Here is a 20,651-nt window from a genome sequence, read left to right as displayed (position 1 = left end):
GCAATGTTAAAAATTGTTACACACAGATTTTAGAGCACAATATATTACGAATCTTACGTTGGAAGACGTATCCATCTGTTCGAGAAATAATTCTTGAACGTTAAAGGAGCTAACTGCTTACACGGGGTTTGTAACACAGCCCGCGGTTCACAATTCATAACAGTCAAAACTTATCGAATTTTCCACTGAAGACAGAGATTTTATACGCAGTGGATAGTACAATAAATATGGCAGTGGCGGAAAATATTTTTTATAGGCATATAGAAACCAAAGTTTGAAATGAACAACAGAATCTAGGATCGTTGGTCACTTTCGCTAGATCTTCACGATTATCATAGTACGTTTTTCCATAAATTGATTAAAAGTCCTGATGCATAAAATATAATAGCTATATTCTCCAGGGACTTTTCTTACTTGTATCTACAAGTATATACATGTGGAAGTTTCATGTGTGTATTCATATATTTTAGAACTTATAGAAGTATTACAGAAATCAATCTTAGTAATGTTTCTATTCATATATTGGAATGTTTACTGTTTGTGACTTACCAGTAATACTTTGGGGACCTAGAAATAAAATCAATTACTTTTTAATTTTCACAAGAATAAGTTGAAGTCCTTTACAAATGGTAGTATTTGTATTTTGATTTTGAATTTTGCACAAAGCTACTCGAGGGCTATCTGTGCTAGCCGTCCCTAATTTAGTAGTATAAGATTCGAGGGAAGGCAGCTAGTCATCACCATCCATCGCCAACTCTTGGACTACTCTTTTACCAACGAATAGTGGGATTGACCTCACATTATAACGCCTCCACGGCTGAAAGGACAAGCATGTTTGGCGCGACGGGGATGTGAACCCGCGACTCCAAGATTACGAGTCGCACGCCTTGATACGCTTGGCCATGCCGGACCTACAAATAGTAGATAGCTTTCAATGAATTCCTTCACGATGTTCAAAGTTTCAAAGCAATAGCCTGTCTATTCTAATAATACACAACGTCATAGCCAGGTTTATCCTGATACCACATAACAATAATAGCTATATCTGTAATAACAACATACAATAACCAGAGACAAAACTTTTCTATACAATCGCAGCCAGATCCATTTTTATAACATACAACAATCACAATTTAATCCATTTTAATAGCATTCAACAATATTTGTGAGATCCGTTCTAATAGCATACAATAATCATAGTCTGATCCATTCTAATAATCTACAACAATAATAGCCACGTCTATTATGATGGCTTACAACAATCATAGTCAAATCCTTGTAAATAGCACACAACAATCAAAACCAGATAGATTTTAACAGTATATGTGACGTAAAGCTTACAGAACATGTATCATTAATTGTCCATATCTTAACAAAGATATTTTTTTTCTCTAAATTATTCGTTATTTTACTGTTTTCCTTTCCAATAGACTGTGATCGTTCTAGAGAATCAAACCCAAACTTTTAGTGTCACAAGCTCTTAAACATATTGTTGATCAACTACCGATAGACAAATTACTATTGACACACTTAGCTTTCATATCATGTACCTTATTATACGTAATTCGATTTCTGCGTAGTCACTTGTAACATTTTCTAACCCTCCGGAAGCTTCGTTTCTACGAAATGACATGGGCACAAGTTTGCATCCGCTTCGCAGTTTGGGAAAACCCCGTAAAAGCTGACCTCAGCAAAAGAAATCTAACAGAGATTTAATGAAATTACATCATTTTAGCTGCACACAGCATTTCTTACTTTGATTGTTTGTTTTTTTTTCTCTTGTAAATTTTAAGATATAGACATAAATTCTCTTTTTTGTTCAGGGTTACCAAAAACCTGAAGAAAAATACCAAACTGAACAAAAAGTAAGTCATCAATTTATTATTTAATTTTTAAGTTTATTTAAATTGTTGAAACTAATCTTGAACCACGCCATTTTATTTTCTTTGCTGTAAAGGTACTAAAACGTTTCATTATTTAGGATTCTCAGATGATCCCTGGTCGAGTAACAGACGAAGGTATGAACTGTTATGTTCGTAATCAGTTTTTTTGAGGAATATTTTTCGTAGTTACAAAATTGTTAAAATCAGACAACATGTATATACCAGTAAAATGTCTACATAGGCAAATCCACGTTGAAAATTTGTGTTAAATTCAACGTAAATTAAAAGCTTGCATAATAGTAACGGTGCAGCAAGTTTATCGTACGTTTAAGAATAGCTTATGCTGAAAAAAAAAATTCAAAACTTGATTCAAAACGAAAAATACTACTGACTCCAAGAGTCACAATAATACAGTAAAACTAACAAAAATTCACAAACTTTATTACTCGAGTAAATAACTATAGTACTGTACATATTGTCGGGAACTGGTATTTTATTAACGTTGCAGCATTGCTTTTACAAAATAGTGTAAACTTTTACTCTGATTATGTGGAGTCAGTAATACGGTCATATGAGATAAAACGTCACCTCTGTTTGGTCATTTTAAAGTTGTCCACGTTCAGTGCGTGGTCAGTGTCCATTGTTACCTACTGTTACATTTTTGAATAAATAAGGTTTGGTTATCTTATGCCGTAACTATGATTTAAGTGTATTCATTTTACTATCTGCAGTGTAAGGTGCTCTCACAAAACTTGTTCGTAGTTTTGCTTTTGTATAATGCATTTTATTATTTATGATTTTTCTTAATTAATAAACAAGTTTAAACATTTTATGTTATCGTATGTAAATTTATCTTATGTGCTTATTCAATTCTACTTTATTGCTTGATTTACGTATTGAGTAATTCATATAGATTGAGTTAGAAGCTGCCTGGCTTAGCTACGTGTGGTCCGGCATGGCCAAGCGTGTTAAGGCGTTCGACTCGTAATCCGAGGGTCGCGAGTTCGAATCCCGGTCGCACCAAACATGCTCGTCCTCCCAGCCGTGGGGGCATTATAATGTGACAGTTAATTCCACTATTCGTTGGTAAAAGAGTATCCCAAGAGTTGGAGGTGGGTGGTGATGACTAGCTGCCTTCCCTCTAGTCTTACACTGCTAAATTAGGGACGGTAGCACAGATAGCCCTCGAGTAGCTTTGCGCGAAATTCAAAATCAAACTGCTGCATACCATGTATTCCTGACATCAGCAGAAAAATAACTAACATTTGGCAAAAACTAGTAACAAAATATGACATTCCAGTTAATACCAAATATATTCAAAAATCAGGCACAAAACTAGGGTCTATACTATGTAAAAACTACACTGACAAACACCACACCAACATTATTTATAAAATACAATGTGATAACTGCCACGACTTCTATATTGGATAAACAAGTAGAAAAACGGAAACCACATTCACAGAACACAAAAAGTCACCTTCACACGTTTTCTAACACTGCAAATCAAATAAACACAACATAACCATAAAAAAACACCCAAATACTAAATAAAGAAACAAACATAAACGCAAAATTAAGGAAGCCTTACTTATACAACAACTCAACTCCAAAATAAACCAATATAAAGGAAGACCTTTATACCTATATTAATAAATATAATCAAACATCTAAGCACGCCCTCTACATTCCTATACTAAATTACACAATCCCCTTCAGACATGTGGTCAGCTATCAGTCAGTTACCTCTTTCTTTCTTTGTGAACCTGACGATGACCGAAGAAGGTCGAAACGTTGTTCGCTTCTCTACATAAAAATTGTTTCCAAATCATATCAGCCGTTTTTATATTTATATTTTTCTCTACACAATGGGTTTTCTCGTCATCACGGATTAAATTCTCAAGTACTAATTACAAGTACACTACATGCAATTAAAAAGAAAAGTAGTCATAACCAGAAGGAAAAAATGTGTAACTTCGGCTTACATTACATGTTTTGTTTACGTGAATTGGTCTATCCAAGTTTTTTTTATTTTCAAAAACTGAAAAGGCATTTTGTTGCAGGAGTCTTGGCATTTGAAGTATTGGGCACCAACAACTAATTGGATAATTAGTATAGAAGCAAGTATAGTTTATTTATAATTTAAGCATAAAAAAAACACAATGAGCTACGTGTGCTCTTTTTACCAGGGTATTGAAATCCGGTTTCTAGCGCTGTAAGTCCGCAGACGTATCGCTGTGCCACTGTGGGACTATAGTTAACATAGGAGCAAGCATAATTTGTTTAGTTAAAGGCACATACACATTTTAGGGTTTTAAGTCTGTAAACTTGCCACTATCCCACTAAAGGACACCAGCAGATAATTAAATAACTTTGGGCCAGCATACATCAAAAGTTTTACATACATGCAAGTAATTGAATAATTTCACGTTCAAAGATTTAAATAGATAATTTACCCTGCAAGTGATGTAGGGCTTCATTTTCTTAGAAGTAACTGACCAATTCATATAACTACCAGTTATTACATATCTGATGCATCATATGTGAATGAATGCTACAAGGTTGAGTATGTTATGTTAAAACAATTTGGAATAAGAGAATTAGCAAGTTACGTAATAACAATAACAGAAATAAAATCGCAGTGAAACGGAATATATAAGAACTTGCCAATTTTATAACCAATATTCATACATTCAAATGATAAGGATATGTCCAAAGCTGGGGTTAAGAATTTGCAAGACAGAAATATCAATTGCACTTAATGACACTGGAAAGCAAAGAGATATGGATCATGTTTGGATACCAAGACCATCCAGATAAAGAGTGACAACGTGCTGTACCCCGTCCATGATAAGCGATATAAGGTGTCTTGTAACAGGCAAGAATCTAACAATACAACGATCATAAGCAAAAAGCATCTACTTCACAACATAATCAAAAAGGATTTCTTCCTGGAAACAAGAGAAGGCTTCCAGTCATACCTCCCATACTTCGAACAGCTAGAGAATGAAACCGGTATTTATACTCTTCCATGCTAAGACATATTGGTGAAGTTATTGAATGCAGTGACTATAAATTTCTGTGTGATCAGACTGTAGAAAACCGTTGTTCTCATACACCAACTAGACCGATTATAGAAAGTATTAAAATCCGTTTAATCAGAAGAAATTGTGTGCTTTTTTACATGACAATGTTGTGACAGGGCCTTTTATGATGAAAAATATGCTGCATATGCACAGTCTATAAATAGAGCATTTTCGGACTGGGAGACAAGGATTTTAACAATGTGGTCAGGCTTCAAAATAATTTCAATATGATGTACTCAGCCTTCTGTATTGTACATAGTATTTCTACGTTTATTGTAATGATAGATGGTTAAACAATTGCTTCACCAGCAAATGATTGTACCACTAATATGTCAACGAGTCCAGAAGTTTTATGAAGGTTAATGTCTCAATAGGCTGCTGACCCACTAGAACACCGACAGGTAATTTAACATTTGGTACACTAGAAGTGGTTATACAGACGACATATACCAACAGACATTGTAATACTTGATTCAAAATGTACGAGTGACCAGCTGGAAGCAAAATATATAAAAAACTAACACTCTAGTACGCGGTTAAACATTTGATAAACAAGCAAGTAGGAAGACATTTCGTATCTCACAACTGATATGTTATTTCGAGGAGCACTTCATATTCAAAATACTAAGTACATAAATCAAACTTAGTTAAGTGTTAAATACCACACTGAACTTTGTACATAAATCAAACTTAGCTAAGTGTTAAATACCACACTGAACTTTGATTCTCGTACTAGCGGCGAATTGAGTGGAAAAGTCCCTACAAAAAGCAATGTTTTTTAAAAATAAACAGATAGAAGAAGCTAAATATATATATATATATATATTTAAAAACTGTCAAATTTACTTTGAATCACAGGCACTCATCACAAAGCCATTGCTATTTCAAAAAAAATTTAAAAGTACAAAATTTCACGCTTCGTGGATTTCTTATGAATGTCTTACGTCAGGAAAACATCGAGCTGTGTAAACGAAAATTACAAAGAAGAATTTTAAGATATACCAGTTTTTATATTGTTCTGTTCAAAGCCTAGAATTTTTTTTTTTAAATTGCTTTGGATTATCAAATCTAAATGCTTATCAATGTTAGATTAGAGCGCGAAAAACCGGGTTTCGATGCCATTAGGTATACACAGCACAGAATATGTATCTTTGTGCTTAATAACAAACAAACCATTCTACTTTAACAAATACAGAACGAAAATTAACTAATCTGTCGAGTTGTTCGGTCTCCTCGGTGATACGAAGGAAAAAGTTACACGTTTCGCTAAGTACAACATTCATCAGTAACATAACTAGAGATCTTTTATTCAGAAAAGTTAGATTCTTTGGACTCGAAACAAAATCCAGTAAGCTACTGTTAAATTCAATACGTGTTTATCGTTTGAAAATCTTTAGTAATTACATACATGGAGTATTTTATGACATAAAGGAATAGTAGTAAAGAACCACAAGCTGTACAATACACCTGCTTGATGTATGTATACTTATGTATAAACAGTGTACTAACAGAATAAGATAGAGTTCATAAGAGGGAGGTTAGAGTAGAGTTGAAAGATTATAAGAACGTATATCAAAAGCCATCACTTGTAAAGAAGAAACAACAGTGACTTTTTCTGCATCTAGAAGTATCAAGTTTGATTGTTGATGTGACTTATGATATTGTTTCTTAAATGTCATGAATATTTGTGATTTTTGGTTTTCAACGCTATGATTTAATTTGACTGAAAATGACAGCAAGTAGTATCTAATATATCAGTCTTGGCATTGCCTGGTAGATAAGGAACTCGACTCGCAATATGAGGATCACAGATTTGCCCTTTCAACTGTTGGATGATGTAAAGCAGATATACCTTGTGTAGCTTAGCTCGATATTCAAAGCAAAACATGCTAGTATAATACATCCTGCTTTGGGATGTTACGTATGAAACGACTTTGATCAAACGTTTGAAAACGGAAGTTCATTTACAACTTTTAAAAACGATGATTCAAGTTCCATATACTGGTATTAAACACCATATATATGTTTTTCCTGCTTCGTAACAACGGCCTTGCAACCGTGTTTCCATAAAATTAGGATTCTTCGAAGAATATCCTTGTATGTTTCCCATTCATTTTGTGTATCTTTTCATAAATTGTCTAGTGTTAGATGTATGAATTAAGTACACGCTTAATTTGGGAGAACGTTGTTGCTGTAATTCCATGTTTTTTCGACTATCTATTGTATGAATAAGTCATTCATTCCAATATGAGTCTTTATGAATGTGAATGTTCATCTTATTTAAAATCTTGTTTAAGATATTGTCAACGATGGTTAAAGATATGCTTCGTTGAAATTACATTTGTTTTAATCGCAAAATACTCTTCCATAATCACAGTCTTCACTGTGCAGATATATACTCTGATTTTGATTGACCATAGTTGTTGTTCTACACATTGGAGCCTCCCTGTGGTGGTGGTATGAACATTTCTTTCTGAAAAAGGCAATCACATACCTCTCTGATTGAAACAGTTTGCTTTAATTTGAGGGGCAGATGGTTGTAAATCTAGAACTTTCTCAACGTTCACGCGAAAACGATAGCTATTTTGATGACGAGGAATCCACTTGAAATAAAAATGTATCTCAGAACGGCTGGTGTGCGTGATAATACTTTTATTGATAATGAGAGAACAACGTTTTGACCTTCCTAAGTCATCTTCAGGTTAAGATACAAAACGATAGCTAATTTACATGCACTGTCATGGTCTTATAGATAACTTTACGAGCTATACCATTCAACATATAATTCAAAATTACTAGATGTAAATATATATGATAAGGCCTAGCTCAACTTTAGCCGAAATTAATAGATACAATAATAGTACTTGAAAACACAAACTATTTTTTTTTTTTACATTTGAACTAGTACGGTAATATTTAACCTACAATTCAAACATATAATATTAAGAAATACAGCGGTTTTTACCGTACATTTCAGTTTGGTTGGCATATTGTTACCTTTTATTCTTTATTTTAACTACTGTAGTCTTCTCCATCTGACACTGTGGTCGTCTGATTCACTACGGGAACAAGAAAAGCTTATTGGCAATGTGCAGTATACTACACGAATAAATAAACAATGAACAAACAATTATTTGATATTCTTTGATAGACTGTTTTGGCAGAGTATTCATGACAAAACTTTGTAGAATGGACGGCAACTGCTCGTTGTGGAGATACAAGTGCAGAGGACGACGTTTCGAAAGTCTTCTGCCTTTCGTCTTGAAGCTGCTGTCCATTATACAAAGTTTCATCATTAACCATCAAGATATACTTGCATAGGGTCCCCGAAATTGTTCTGTTTCAAGACTAAACAAAACCAAAACTGATAGTAACAAATACTTTTATTTCTTGCTTCTGAAGTTAATATGTCATCATGTGTTGTAGCCGACAGAGTGCATAACTATTTTCATGATTCATGGTCTACGCACATTTTGCTGAAGTCACGACACATAAATTACAACGTTAGTTGTTTCTTATGTGACGTCAATTTAGTGCCCACTGATTGATTGACAGACAACACACTACTTTACAGTGGTGCGAGAGGTTAAAACAGATGACCTCTACAGCTGACTTTCGACTCCCTTTCGTAGAAATAAACACTGCTTGAAGTAGTTTCATTTAGGGATAACCGATAACATGTTGAACACTTTCTGTATCAAATGAGCCAGTTTTACATGAAACTTGTGATACTGAATTTGCTCTTGCCGAAATTTAGTTACACTACATTCGCAATTTTGTTTAATTAAATATAGTCTTTTCTTTATTGTCGTCAGGTGCCATTAAGCCTTACTTAGTGTTATTTTCAAAAGTTTTGAGTTGACTAACCACAACAACTAACGACCTCCTCGGCCTTTTAGAGTATAAACATGTTTTGATCACCTGTGTAATGCGTCTATGCACCGAACTGCCTATGCTTGTTTGTTATAAAGCCGCTAATAACACATATTGCAATTAACACTTTCACTGCTAGAGCCCTAGTATGTATTGTACACAGAAGGAGTAGTTTAATCCAATTTTTTTCTTAGTTCTACTGATTATTCTAGAATTAATAAATCTGATATAAATATGTAGACCCCTATTGGCAATGGATGGCATAAAGCAAGTTTGTAATTTGAGGAGGAATTAAAGTAATATGCCAATGGATTATCGGCAAACATTTAAAGTTATGATTAAAATTAATTACTGAATTATAGTTGATTTGTCTTGATGTTTATGCATTATCATGTAGAGTATTTTATTGGCCTTTTTTTTTTTTTGTCAGTGTATTCATTGCAACATTCACACAAGACGCTTAAATTACATTTTCAATTCCAATAAAGCTCGCTAATGTATTTGTGTGCTAATTGAGACCTTAAGATATTATTGCTATCTCTGAAGATTCTCTGAATATAGGATGGCCCAAAGTTATTTTTTTCCTAACTTACAATTGCTAAAGAAATACAACCATACAGTTTCCACATCTTATAGCCTAACTTAAACAGATTGTATTAAAACGTCAGTAGATTTCTACCAATCTACCACTAATGGTTGTAAGCACATTTAATTGGTATTCAATTTCAATCCACGTTTACGTTTGCAGTAACATTTCCACAGTTACAGAGAGGATGCCATTTGTTACCCTTGTCTTAAGTACCGTGATGTTTGCTCTTGGTGTGCAACACACGATATCCTTAATATACCCCCTTACCTTTTTGTTTTCCACCGTCTTCAACTATGCTGCACCACAATCACTGTCTTGGACTTTGCAAGTCAAACGACACATTAAGTTTTTCTTTAACAGAGTAAATCTACTCACCAGAGTAAAATAAAACATGAGAATAAATAGTGTTTCAGTCAGGTTATAAGATGTTGAAAACTGCATAGTTGTGTTTTATTAGTTATTAAATTATTATATTTTAAGATAGGAAAAATAATTTTGGATCATCTTATACTCTGAAAGACCATAGGAGGCTTTGTGACTATTTAATGTTTTTCTTTGGTATTTATTATTTAAATACTGTTCACTCTTTAAAGTACTACATCCTGAGAATAACCGTTGTTCAATATTATGCTCTTGTGTTGTAGTGAACTTCTGTCTTTATAGATTTATAAGTTTTACAAACCTTATTAAATATAGACAGTACAACCTTTGTTAGGATGGTTCGACAGATGATATAAATGCGTTCTTGTGTCAGTTTACTTTCTGTATTCCACAATAATAACTATCTGCCTATTTTCACATACACGTCTAAGAAAGTTGTTTGATTTTTCTATGTTGAATTGGATAGCTGATGTTGATGATTTACATGGGTTAGAAAGTCATTAACTGAATATATTTGATATAGTCAACTACAAATGTATCATTAACATACCTGGACCAAAATTTGTTTCAAAATGTTTCATGAAAGGTTGTTAAGTATTGGCGACGTTTTTTCCATTTGTTCTGTTTATAGAATAAATATCTCTGCTGAAAGTAAGTTGTAGGTATACAAATGGTAGTGAGCTTCAATTATGGTGGCGTATTGAAGGGCAATACACACGTACAATTTTGTCTGAGCACTTGAAAAGTGACATTAATGAATACATTCATTGTTGGATAATTTTATTACATCGATGCTAGCAAGATAATTTTGAGGTTCTATTATTATTATTTCTATTATTTTGACAAAATGATTGTATTTGAGCACATACGGATATGTCTTGTTTGTTAGAAAAGGTGTCATACTGACATAATTTGTGATGGCAAGTCTTTGAAATTTACAGTTAACCTGATGCCATTATAAAAAAGCCTTGCTGTGGTGTACTCATAGTTGAGTTTCAAATGTGAGTGTTTCTCAAGTAAGCGGATGACCTTTCTTACCATGTGTTTATTTTAGTTATTTATATAAGTTCATTGGAAATGAAGTTTGTCAGTTTTTGATCATGAGCTTATTTGTTCATCAGAGTTGTGGCATTACTTCTGTTTCAAAGTACGGTTTGTTTGTTTGTTTTTGAATTTCGCATAAAGCTACTCGAGGGCTATCTGTGCTAGCCGTCCCTAATTTAACAGTGTAAGACTAGAGGGAAGGCAGCTAGTCATCACCACCCACCGCCAACTCTTGGGCTACTCTTTTACCAACGAATAGTGGGATTGACCGTAACATTATAACGTCCTCACGACTGAAAGGGCGAGCATGTTTAGCGCGACGGGGATGCGAACCAGCGACCCTCAGATTACGAATCGCACGCCTTAACACGCTTGGCCATGCCGGGCCACAAAGTACGGTATCTTTATAGATATATTTGACATTAAATATATTTGTTTCGTAATTTCTTTTTAAGGAGTTTTCTAAAATTAATTTCACATATACTTTGAATTCATCGTGTGTTTTTTGTGGTTAATATTCCTGAGCTACTGTGGTAATTGCAACTTCTTAGACAAAACCTTATAACAGTTGAAAGCATAAGTTAGTAATACTTTTAGTACGAAGGTATTGGTTGTTGTTAATATATAGTAACTGAGGTTAACAACTGTTTTGAACAGTCATTCTAAGATATTATGGATTATGCTGGTCTCAATGGACTTTGTTCAGTTTCTATATTCACCTAATCAAACGTGCTCTAGGTAAAGCATGTATTCAAGTTAGCATAACTAGCTACCATTACTGAAAAACAAACAAAATGTTCAAAGACATCATTAATGGGCAAACAGCCCAATCTAGTCGATTGCACTCTAGTTTTTCTTCTTAAAGTCGTCTCGCATTTGAATCTTACAAACAACCCTTTCAAAGACTAGATATTTGAAAAGAAAAGTAGTATTAGAGTTAGTTCAAAGTGTATTAGTTTGATGAGTATTAAAAATGCAGTTACTAGCAAGAAAAGACGGTTATGTGTCACTAATTAATACTAATCTAGAACCAAAAATGCCTTAAAGTTATGTTCAATAAGTATAAAGCAAAAGAAAATTTTCTAATCACCTCAACGAGATTAGACCTTTAAATGACAGCAAGACAATATACTTCTGACTTTATATATTTGAATCGAATGAGTAAAAGTAGTCTTTATACATTTGAGTTAGGTAGGCCTTGCCCCTTAGTTGATTTATCCAAATGATTTGTATTCGTAGTGAATACCGGATGATTGGTATTTGGCTACTTTTTAAAAAAGAAATGAAATATGATCCACTAAATAAATGAATAAGATTCCTCTTTACATACTTTTGCCAAGGCTAGTTAGATATCTATGCTATTTGTCTTCACTATATCATTTGAAAATCTATAATTAATTACCAGACAATTAGTTTGTTTTTCGTCTTTTGAATTTCTCGCAAATCTATACGACAGCTATCTGCACTAGCCGTCCCTAATCTAACAGTGCAAGACTGTAAGGAAGGCAGCTAGTCATCACCACCTACCACCAACTCTTGTAGTCTAGCAAAGTGAAACTCTTAATTTTCCTTCTCAAGTAATTTCTTGAATTATATATACTTTCAAAGAATAGTTATTCTGAGCGTTTTACAGACCACAATTTCCTATGAATGTACACACATAATGTTTTTACGTGTACGTACTTTGAAAGAATTAGTATTCTGTGCACTTCACAGGCCCAGAATCCTTATTATCATATAGACATAATTCTCCTACTTTAAACATTTTGACATTGATGACTGTCGTATTAACATCGTGAAGTTCTAATTCGCCTTTAACTTTTCCAGTACACTTATTTTGAACATGACATATAAACAAGTTTGACATATTGAAGTACAATGTTTTTATCAAGTAACAATGTTAAAAACAGTTGATTTATCACCGATTTTCACGAGTAGTTATAAAACCTTACTAAAAAATTCAGACTGCAAGATTTTACTATCAAATTACTCCTTCATTATATATATAACTTTATGAGCAACATCTATTCGTTAAATATATTGACAATTTATAGCCACTTGCTGAATTATTCTGAAACGCCACAATTTCCATTGTAACAAACTCCCTTACAAGACGTCAAACTTGGATAGAACTTTTGATTTGCACTCTATTGCTGGTAAGAAACGACTTCCAAGACCTGTCTTAAAGAAACACGCAAGTCAACTGAGAAACTTGTCAGGTATACACATGAAAGAGGTTGACTTTGAAAAGTGGCCAGAAGGTGGTGAACTTTTGGTTTATGAGGTTAACATCAAATGTTTATTTGTTATATTATTGAAAACTAGGAAATCTGCCCGACTTTAATGCAAGAACTTTAATAAGGGGTCACAGACTTCACTTTTTCAACTATAGCCTCCAGTCTCATAATAAGAGTGTTTTTTTTTTTGCGGAATAGTTTAGAATTTTCATAACGACAAGAAACCCACTTGAAGTTAAAATATATTCTAAAGACGAATGGCTTAATTATAATAAAGTATGGAATAACGTTTCGACCTTCTTAGTTGTTAACCTGAAGATTACCTTAGAATATGGCAACGTTGTTCTGTACTTTATTTATTAACCTGACGTTGATCGAAGGGATCGAAACGTTGTTCTGTACTTTATTTATTAACCTGACGATAATCTAAGAAGGTCGGAACTTCGTTCTGTACTTTATTTTAATTAAAGGTTTGAGATGTTGTTAAGAACCTGTTATTGTCTCTACTGTAAAAGTTTTCTCTTTCCACAGAGATCAATAAAGACTTATTTAGTCTAAATATCGGATAATCTGGCTCTACGTAATTTAACAGTTTCTCTATGTCAATCCATTCTTGAAAATGTTTTGGCATTTCCCACATCCAAACGTTTACTCATAACAGCATTATACTGACGAAAGATCAAGATCCACTACGAACCGACAATATATATAGATGATAGACACGCCATATCCTATTTGTACGTCTGATTCAACTGCTTCTACGGAAGGATGGACAACTGGATCCATTATTACATGACAGCAGTAATGCCGTACCTCAGAAGAACCATAAAACTTATAAAGTTGTTTTGTGGTGATGTCTTTCTCCTCTTCGCTATCCTATTCAACAATAATAAACGGATGTATTATTCATTTTCAGAATTTTCATACACGAACACTGTACGGTTTGAAACTTTACCTCACATGTGAAGATCACATTGACCAATAGCGTTGTTGCCTATTTAGACAATCCCTTCAAAAGCCCAAAGGGGCTGTATGATGCTGTGTAGTTAATTCGAGTACTGATTGGCCCGCATGTCCAGGTGGTTAAGGCGCTCGACTCATAATCTGAGGTTCGCGGGTTTGAATCCCCGTCACACCAAACATGTTCGCCCTTTCAGCCATGGGGGCGTTATAATGTGACAATCAATTCCACTATTCGTTGATAAAAGAGTAGCCTAAGAGTTGGCGGTGGGTGGTGATGACTAGCTGCCTTACTTATAGTCTTTCACTGCTAAACTGTAGATAGCTAGCGCAGATAGCCCTCACACAGCTTTGCGCGAAATTCAAAACAAACAAACTACAGAACTGAAGCTAATCATTCTAGTTTCTGTCATACTTCGCCCACGGACAATATAGTGGTGATTTGTAATGGGCATGCTCTGCAGATATAACACTGACCTCCCACCACCTTCTCCAGGATGTCTAGAAACAGATCATTTACCCAAAGACGTGTTACTATAATGAGATGAAGCTTGTATCTCGTGTCCAATATTTGAACAGCTCTGGAATCTATATTACTGTTGCAGACTTCTGCCAGCACTGAGTAAATAGTACTGTTACATAACAACACAAATAAATAATAAAAAATTACTCGACCAACCAACAATAAAGCAGTAAATGATCAAATTGAAAAATTGAAATGAGGTGTTGTTTTTCTAGATCATTCTCATAATAGGATATACGAGACGTATAAGTGTTCTTTGTTAACCTAAAGATGATCTAAGAAGGTCGAAACGTTATTCTCTGCTTTATTAGTAAAAGTGTTAATACCCATACTAAGATACAAGTTTACTCAGATTTACTTTTTCTAGATCTTGATGCAGTATGTATACATATATCGTCATATGTACATGGGTATAAGTTTGATAATAGACTTTTCTTTTTATTGGTGCAACGTATATGTCTGTCCGTGAACGAACCAGCAGCCAGTAAAATTTGCATAATTAATTCTTTTTTTTTAATTTCCTGTAAAGCTACTCGAGGGCTATCTGTCTGTCCCTAATTTAGCAGTGTAAGACTAGAGGGAAGGCAGCTAGTCATCACCACCCACCGCCAACTCTTGGACTGCTCTTTTACCAACGAACAGTGGGATTGACCGTAACATATAACGCCCCCACGGCTGAAAGGGTGAGGATGTTTGGTGCGTGCGGGATTCGAACCCGCGACCCTCGGCTTACAAGTCGAACACCTTAACACGCTTAGCCGAGCCTATGTGATTGGTGTCAAGCACAAAGCTATACAATAGGTTATTTGTCCTCTATCCCCAGGCTCATTGGTAAGTCAAAGGGTTCACACTACTAAACACCGGGTTTGATAGCTTTGATATCAGCAGAGATAACCCATTGTGTAAATTTGTGGTTAACTATAAACAAAAGATGATGGTGCAAAAATTGATTTATTTTCTCGAAAGTTCCCTAATTCCACATCGCTGAAAAACAGAGAATTACGTTGCTTTACCGAAGTGATATAAAATGCAACGCTAAACAGTAAATGTAAGAAAGACGTTAGATCTTTGTATACTTATTGTCGCTTTTTAATGTTATTTGAAAATATGTACGATACTTTTTATATGATTTAGTCTTTCATATTTCACTTTTATATTGTAAGTGGAAACGCTCTGCATTGGTATTACGCTATGATTTTTGATACACTTATGTATTGTACAACTGTTTGACTTTAATTAAAGTTATTATCAATAAATTATTCTTAAAAATTTTTGTTCATTACATTGGTATAAACATCAAAGCTTTCGATACTGTATAGAAAGTAGGTCCATTTATTTTATTGATATACCGAAATATCACTAATAGGATCACGAAACGAAGAATCAAATTATAACATTAATTATATTGTTTTACTTTTTACGTGTGAAACTTAATTACAGCCCTTCTCTGTCTCAGCAGCAAGTATGATTGCTTATAACACCAAAAATTAGGTTTCGATGCTTGGGATGTCTAGAACCCAGAAAACCTTTTTTTAGCTTTGCGTTTAACAACTAATTAATAACTTTCCAATTCTACTTAAACATCTCAGATTATATTGAATATTCTTGATAAATAAGCACAGACAACCGAAATATTGTTTTATCTATTTAATTAACCAGTGTATGCTAAAAGGTGCACTGTCCACCTTGGTGAGTTTATTTTCTGCCATCTGGATGTTGTTGGATATATTCTTATATGAAGGCCTGTTTATATATATATATATATATACCTCAACCTTGCAGTGAAACTAGTTGAGAAGCTAATTTTTTCTCTTCTGATTTTACAGACTGAGGTAGATAAAATGATGCTGCTACCTCTGACAGCCATATTTGGCTTTTTAGCCATTTGTGGTGGTGTCCATTTCAGTGGTCAAGTTGATGTCACCCATTTCAGTGGTCAAGTTGATGTCACAGATAGAGTAGAAAGCAAGATTGTCAAAGCCAACAACCAGCTTGCTTTGTCTGTCCTTAAGGGATTAGATAAGAAAAGTAATATATTTATGTCCCCATGGAGCTTGTCCATGGCTTTTGGGATGGCGTACCTTGGAGCTTCAGGTAGAACGGCTCAAGAAATAGAAAATGTTTTGGGGTATCGATTTGCGGGAATTAAAGGAGTGTCGGTTCACGACTTATTAAGAAATGAAGACCACTTATTAAAGAGTGGTTCTAGTGATGAAAATGAGTTTAGCAATGTCAATGTAGTTCTGGTCCAGGAAGGATATACTGTTTCCAAGTCATATAAAGATAGCTTAAAACGGTTCTACAACTCGTCGGTCACAGAAATTAACTTTGCCAGGAGTCAAGGAGTTTTAGACTGGGTCAATGCATGGGGATACTGGTCTTCCAAAGGAAAAATAATGAAACTGCTGACAGAGGTGCCACCTGAAACCACTAAATTGATGCTACTGAATGGCGTGCATTTCAAGGGTAAGTGGTTAAACACGTTCAATCCCGATCTCACATACTTTGGACGTTTCACCAATGAAAATGGTCAGACAGTTACTGTGCCGATGATGTACATGATTAATCAAGTATTATTTACCGTACACGAGAAACTGGGCGTTTATGTTGTAGATCTTCCATACGTTGGTAATGACATAAGCATGATAATACTTCTTCCAACTCCAAACAACAACCTCGAGAAAGTAGAGCGCGCACTCACCTTGACTACATTAGACGAAATACTGACTCAGATGAATAGAGAAACTTTACAAATTTACTTGCCGAAATTTGAGCTAAAAGACGATCGCAAACTTAAAGAAACATTGAAGTCTTTGGGAATGATAACGGCCTTCACTGCCACTGAAGCTGACTTTTCAAAGATTACGGGAACACGTGACCTGTTTATGGAAGAATTGGTCCACAAGGCGGTAATTCAGGTGGACGAGGAAGGTACCGAAGCGGCTGCAAACACGGCTGTCAATATCATCAGCAAACGTAAACCTTTAGAATTCCTTGTTGATCGACCATTCCTTTTCTTCATCCGAAACAATCGAAGAGGCGTTCTTCTCTTCCTAGGACGTGTTACCAAACTAAAATGATGTCAAATGAATTCTGGAAACTCAGTGTTCAGTAAATAGTGTTTTTAATCAACTTATAACCAAGCTTTTTATCAGAACTGTTAACTTTAAAGAATGCTTTTTATTTCTTTTAAGTTTTCAAATATTTCAGGACTGAATAATTAAATTATTCAAATTAAACGTTCTGTGCACCATCCAAAAGACAATTGTTGATAATATCGTTGTCTTTGTTGTTACGAAACTATACAAAAGGTTACATGACTTCTCGTTCCAGAGTTACTGAATATCAGTAAATAAATTTACACGAGAAGAGAAACTATCTAAGTACGATAAAATATTCTTGTATTTTTCACACTGGGACGGGTTTAATTAAAATGTATATGTTTAAGTCTATCTGGTATCTCACTAGACACAGTATATGTTTATTTTAAAAATATGCACGTGAAACAACGTTTATTTGAATTTTCCGTTTTCCTTCATGTTGTTTGAAAACTATAACAGAATAAATTGTAACATTACTGAAACTAGTATATATGTATATATATAGCAAATATGTATGGTAAACTGGTATCACGATATATAAATCACAGTTATATTCATTAATAAGAAGTTTCTCTGATGGAATTCTGATGGATGAAGTGCAGAAAGTCTACTGTGTAATTGTATGCTTAAAACAATCTAATGATATTACTTTATAATTATTTTATAACTTTTCTTGGATGCAATAAATATTACACTCCACTAGATACAACGACTTCATCGTATGTGTCTGTTTTGCTACTCAATGTAATGCAGTAGTTTAGAAGCTTTTCTTAAACACATCACGATTATATAGAAGAAAGTCATATTTTCTCTGACATTCTTTATTGAATTTAATTACAACTCCTGTTCTCTTTCTTAGGCATATATTTATGTACCAAAATCTCACAGTACATCACAATTTTTACGTCCGTTCTTTATGCCGTATCTGGTTGTGTACAAGTAATGTCATCATACGTAGTCGTCAGGAAGTCCGTTGTGTAATCTTATGAAACCAGCCCAGATTTTATCCGGACTTTTGTTTTTGAAGTCAGTCGTGTTAAGAAATAAGGACTAGAAACTTGCAGTCTACTTGGAAATGACAGTAACGTAAAGCATGTTTTCGTTGTTTTCGTGTTTATTTGTAGTAACAGTATCATGACTTCCTATAATAAATATTAATATTCTCAGACAACGAATATTTATTACGCTACGATTTAAGTATGATATGTTTGGTTGTAGAGAATTACATTTCTTCTGTTTAAATTGCACGTCCTGTTCACGAGCGTCATAACCCGTTAGTTGAAGAGCCGTAAATAAATTTTGGATCAATTAGAGTTTGTAGTATCCTGTTAGTGCAATGAAAACAAATCACAAACTGGAGTGATTTCGAATAGATGATTCTCCTTGATTCTCCTGAAGAATAATAGCTAGCTGTGCGAAAGCAATTTTTTTTTTTTTCAAAATTCATTGCACATTTTGTATGTGATCCGATGTGTTAACTCTTTTATCAATATTAGAATACTTTATTATTTCCGTTCAGATTATACAGTGTTTACTGATGAAAGTATCATTTGCATTTTACTTCAAATAAATGATATCTATAAATCTAAATTACCAAGTTTTCCTGCTTGATACAGTTCTTACTTAGAACTAGAACGGCCCGGTATGGTCAGGGTATTAATGTACTCGATTCCTAATCTAAGGGTCACGGGTTCAAATCCACGTCACACCAAAATGTTCGCCCTTTAAGCTGTGGGGCGTTATAATGTGACGATCAATCCCTCTAGTCTTACACTGCTAAATTAGGGACGGCTAGCACAGATTGCCCTTGTGTAGCTTTGCATGAAATTCAAAACAAACCATCTGTCAAACTAAATTTCCAGTAATTTATGTTAAACTACTACTTCAAAAAATATCCTTATTTCAAGGATATCATTGCCAAATGAGAAGCTGCACGTATTTTAGCACTGCATGATGGGAAGTTAAATTGAGAAGACTTAACTTTTAGAACTAATATTTACTTAAAGCCAAATGTGTTTTTAACATCGATTTTAAACACAAGTAGGTTTAAATTATTTTATGTAAAAATAAATTATTTCATGAAAGAAAACGTGTGGTTAACTTCTACAGACTTTTGAAAAATTACAAGTGCCAGTCTCGAGCCAAGTGGTAATAAGAAAATTAAGAAATATTGTAGTGTTTTTAAATCGCTTTTTCCTGGGGCTAGAACTTGGACTGAAAAATCCTCCCTGATATGCATAGGAATAGCACTTTTATTTGGCTTGTATATTTACCTTTACCTTCTAATTTATGAGAATTATAAGTCCTGTCGACGACACCTTAACATCTGCAGTGCGCAGAAACCGTTGAATCCTCATTTTAAATGTCCCTTAAACTTAATATCAATAAAAGAAATACACACATTACTTTCAAGTTCAGATTTGAAAGATATTTTGGTTCTAAATGTATTCCAGTGATTTTTTTAGCCTGTAAGAAAGAACTAAAGAACGTAAAGTCTCAGAAACGTCTTACACTACCAGAACCTCAACTTGTAACATATTTTGATCGCTGAAACTATACACAGAATATTAAAGAACCATAATATTAAGTTCACTTTCCATTTCTCTTTCTATAAATTTATTTTTTCTTGTATTTGTCTGTTTATATATCGTTAAATATAAAGCCACACAATGTACACAAAACGAGTTCATTCTTTGATAAGTTATATAACGTTGACTGGAGCATGTTCATGGCCTTTACAAGTGGTCTTTGTGTTTGTAAATATTCATCCCTTACAAGACGACACATTTTGGTTACCATGGCTGTTGTGCGGCTTGGGTCAACACCTGGATGATCCCGGCGCCCGAAGTTGATCCATATACTTTTGTTTTCCCACTGACATTACATGCATTGGATATCTCCATCCTAGAAACTCTAAATCCCGCATTTCAACAAATATTTTTTTATGACTTGAATGTACAATATCTCGCGCCGG

At 34.1% G+C, this 20,651-nt stretch overlaps 1 protein-coding gene across 3 annotated transcripts; it reads left to right on the top strand.

The window, feature by feature from the left end:
* The first annotated feature begins 1,596 nt into the window (after positions 1 to 1,596).
* Positions 1,597 to 18,843, top strand: LOC143240857 (iripin-8-like). 3 transcript variants are annotated; one of them, XM_076484056.1, is made up of 3 exons: positions 1,697 to 1,865; positions 1,982 to 2,018; positions 16,403 to 18,389. In XM_076484056.1, the coding sequence occupies exon 3, from the start codon at positions 16,418 to 16,420 to the stop codon at positions 17,654 to 17,656; it is 1,239 nt and encodes a 412-aa protein (XP_076340171.1). In that variant the 5' UTR covers positions 1,697 to 1,865; positions 1,982 to 2,018; positions 16,403 to 16,417; the 3' UTR covers positions 17,657 to 18,389. The 3 variants fall into 3 exon arrangements, 2 of the variants coding, with proteins under 2 accessions (XP_076340160.1, XP_076340171.1); XR_013022001.1 differs by lacking the exons at positions 1,982 to 2,018; positions 16,403 to 18,389 and adding an exon at positions 18,537 to 18,843 and having other exon boundaries at positions 1,597 to 1,865; XM_076484045.1 differs by lacking the exon at positions 1,982 to 2,018 and having other exon boundaries at positions 1,665 to 1,865.
* Positions 18,844 to 20,651: the final 1,808 nt, after the last annotated feature.

The sequence above is a fragment of the Tachypleus tridentatus genome, chromosome 2 (assembly GCF_004210375.1).
Source record: "Tachypleus tridentatus isolate NWPU-2018 chromosome 2, ASM421037v1, whole genome shotgun sequence".
NCBI lineage: Eukaryota > Metazoa > Arthropoda > Merostomata > Xiphosura > Limulidae > Tachypleus > Tachypleus tridentatus.
The sequence above is the reverse complement of the archived record's forward strand: the minus strand, read 5'-3'. Positions and strand labels throughout refer to the sequence as shown.

Coding starts and splice junctions, on each gene's coding strand:
- LOC143240857 (XM_076484045.1), top strand. CDS start 16,418: ATGATGCTGCTACCTCTGACAGCCATATTTGGCTTTTTAGCCATTTGT.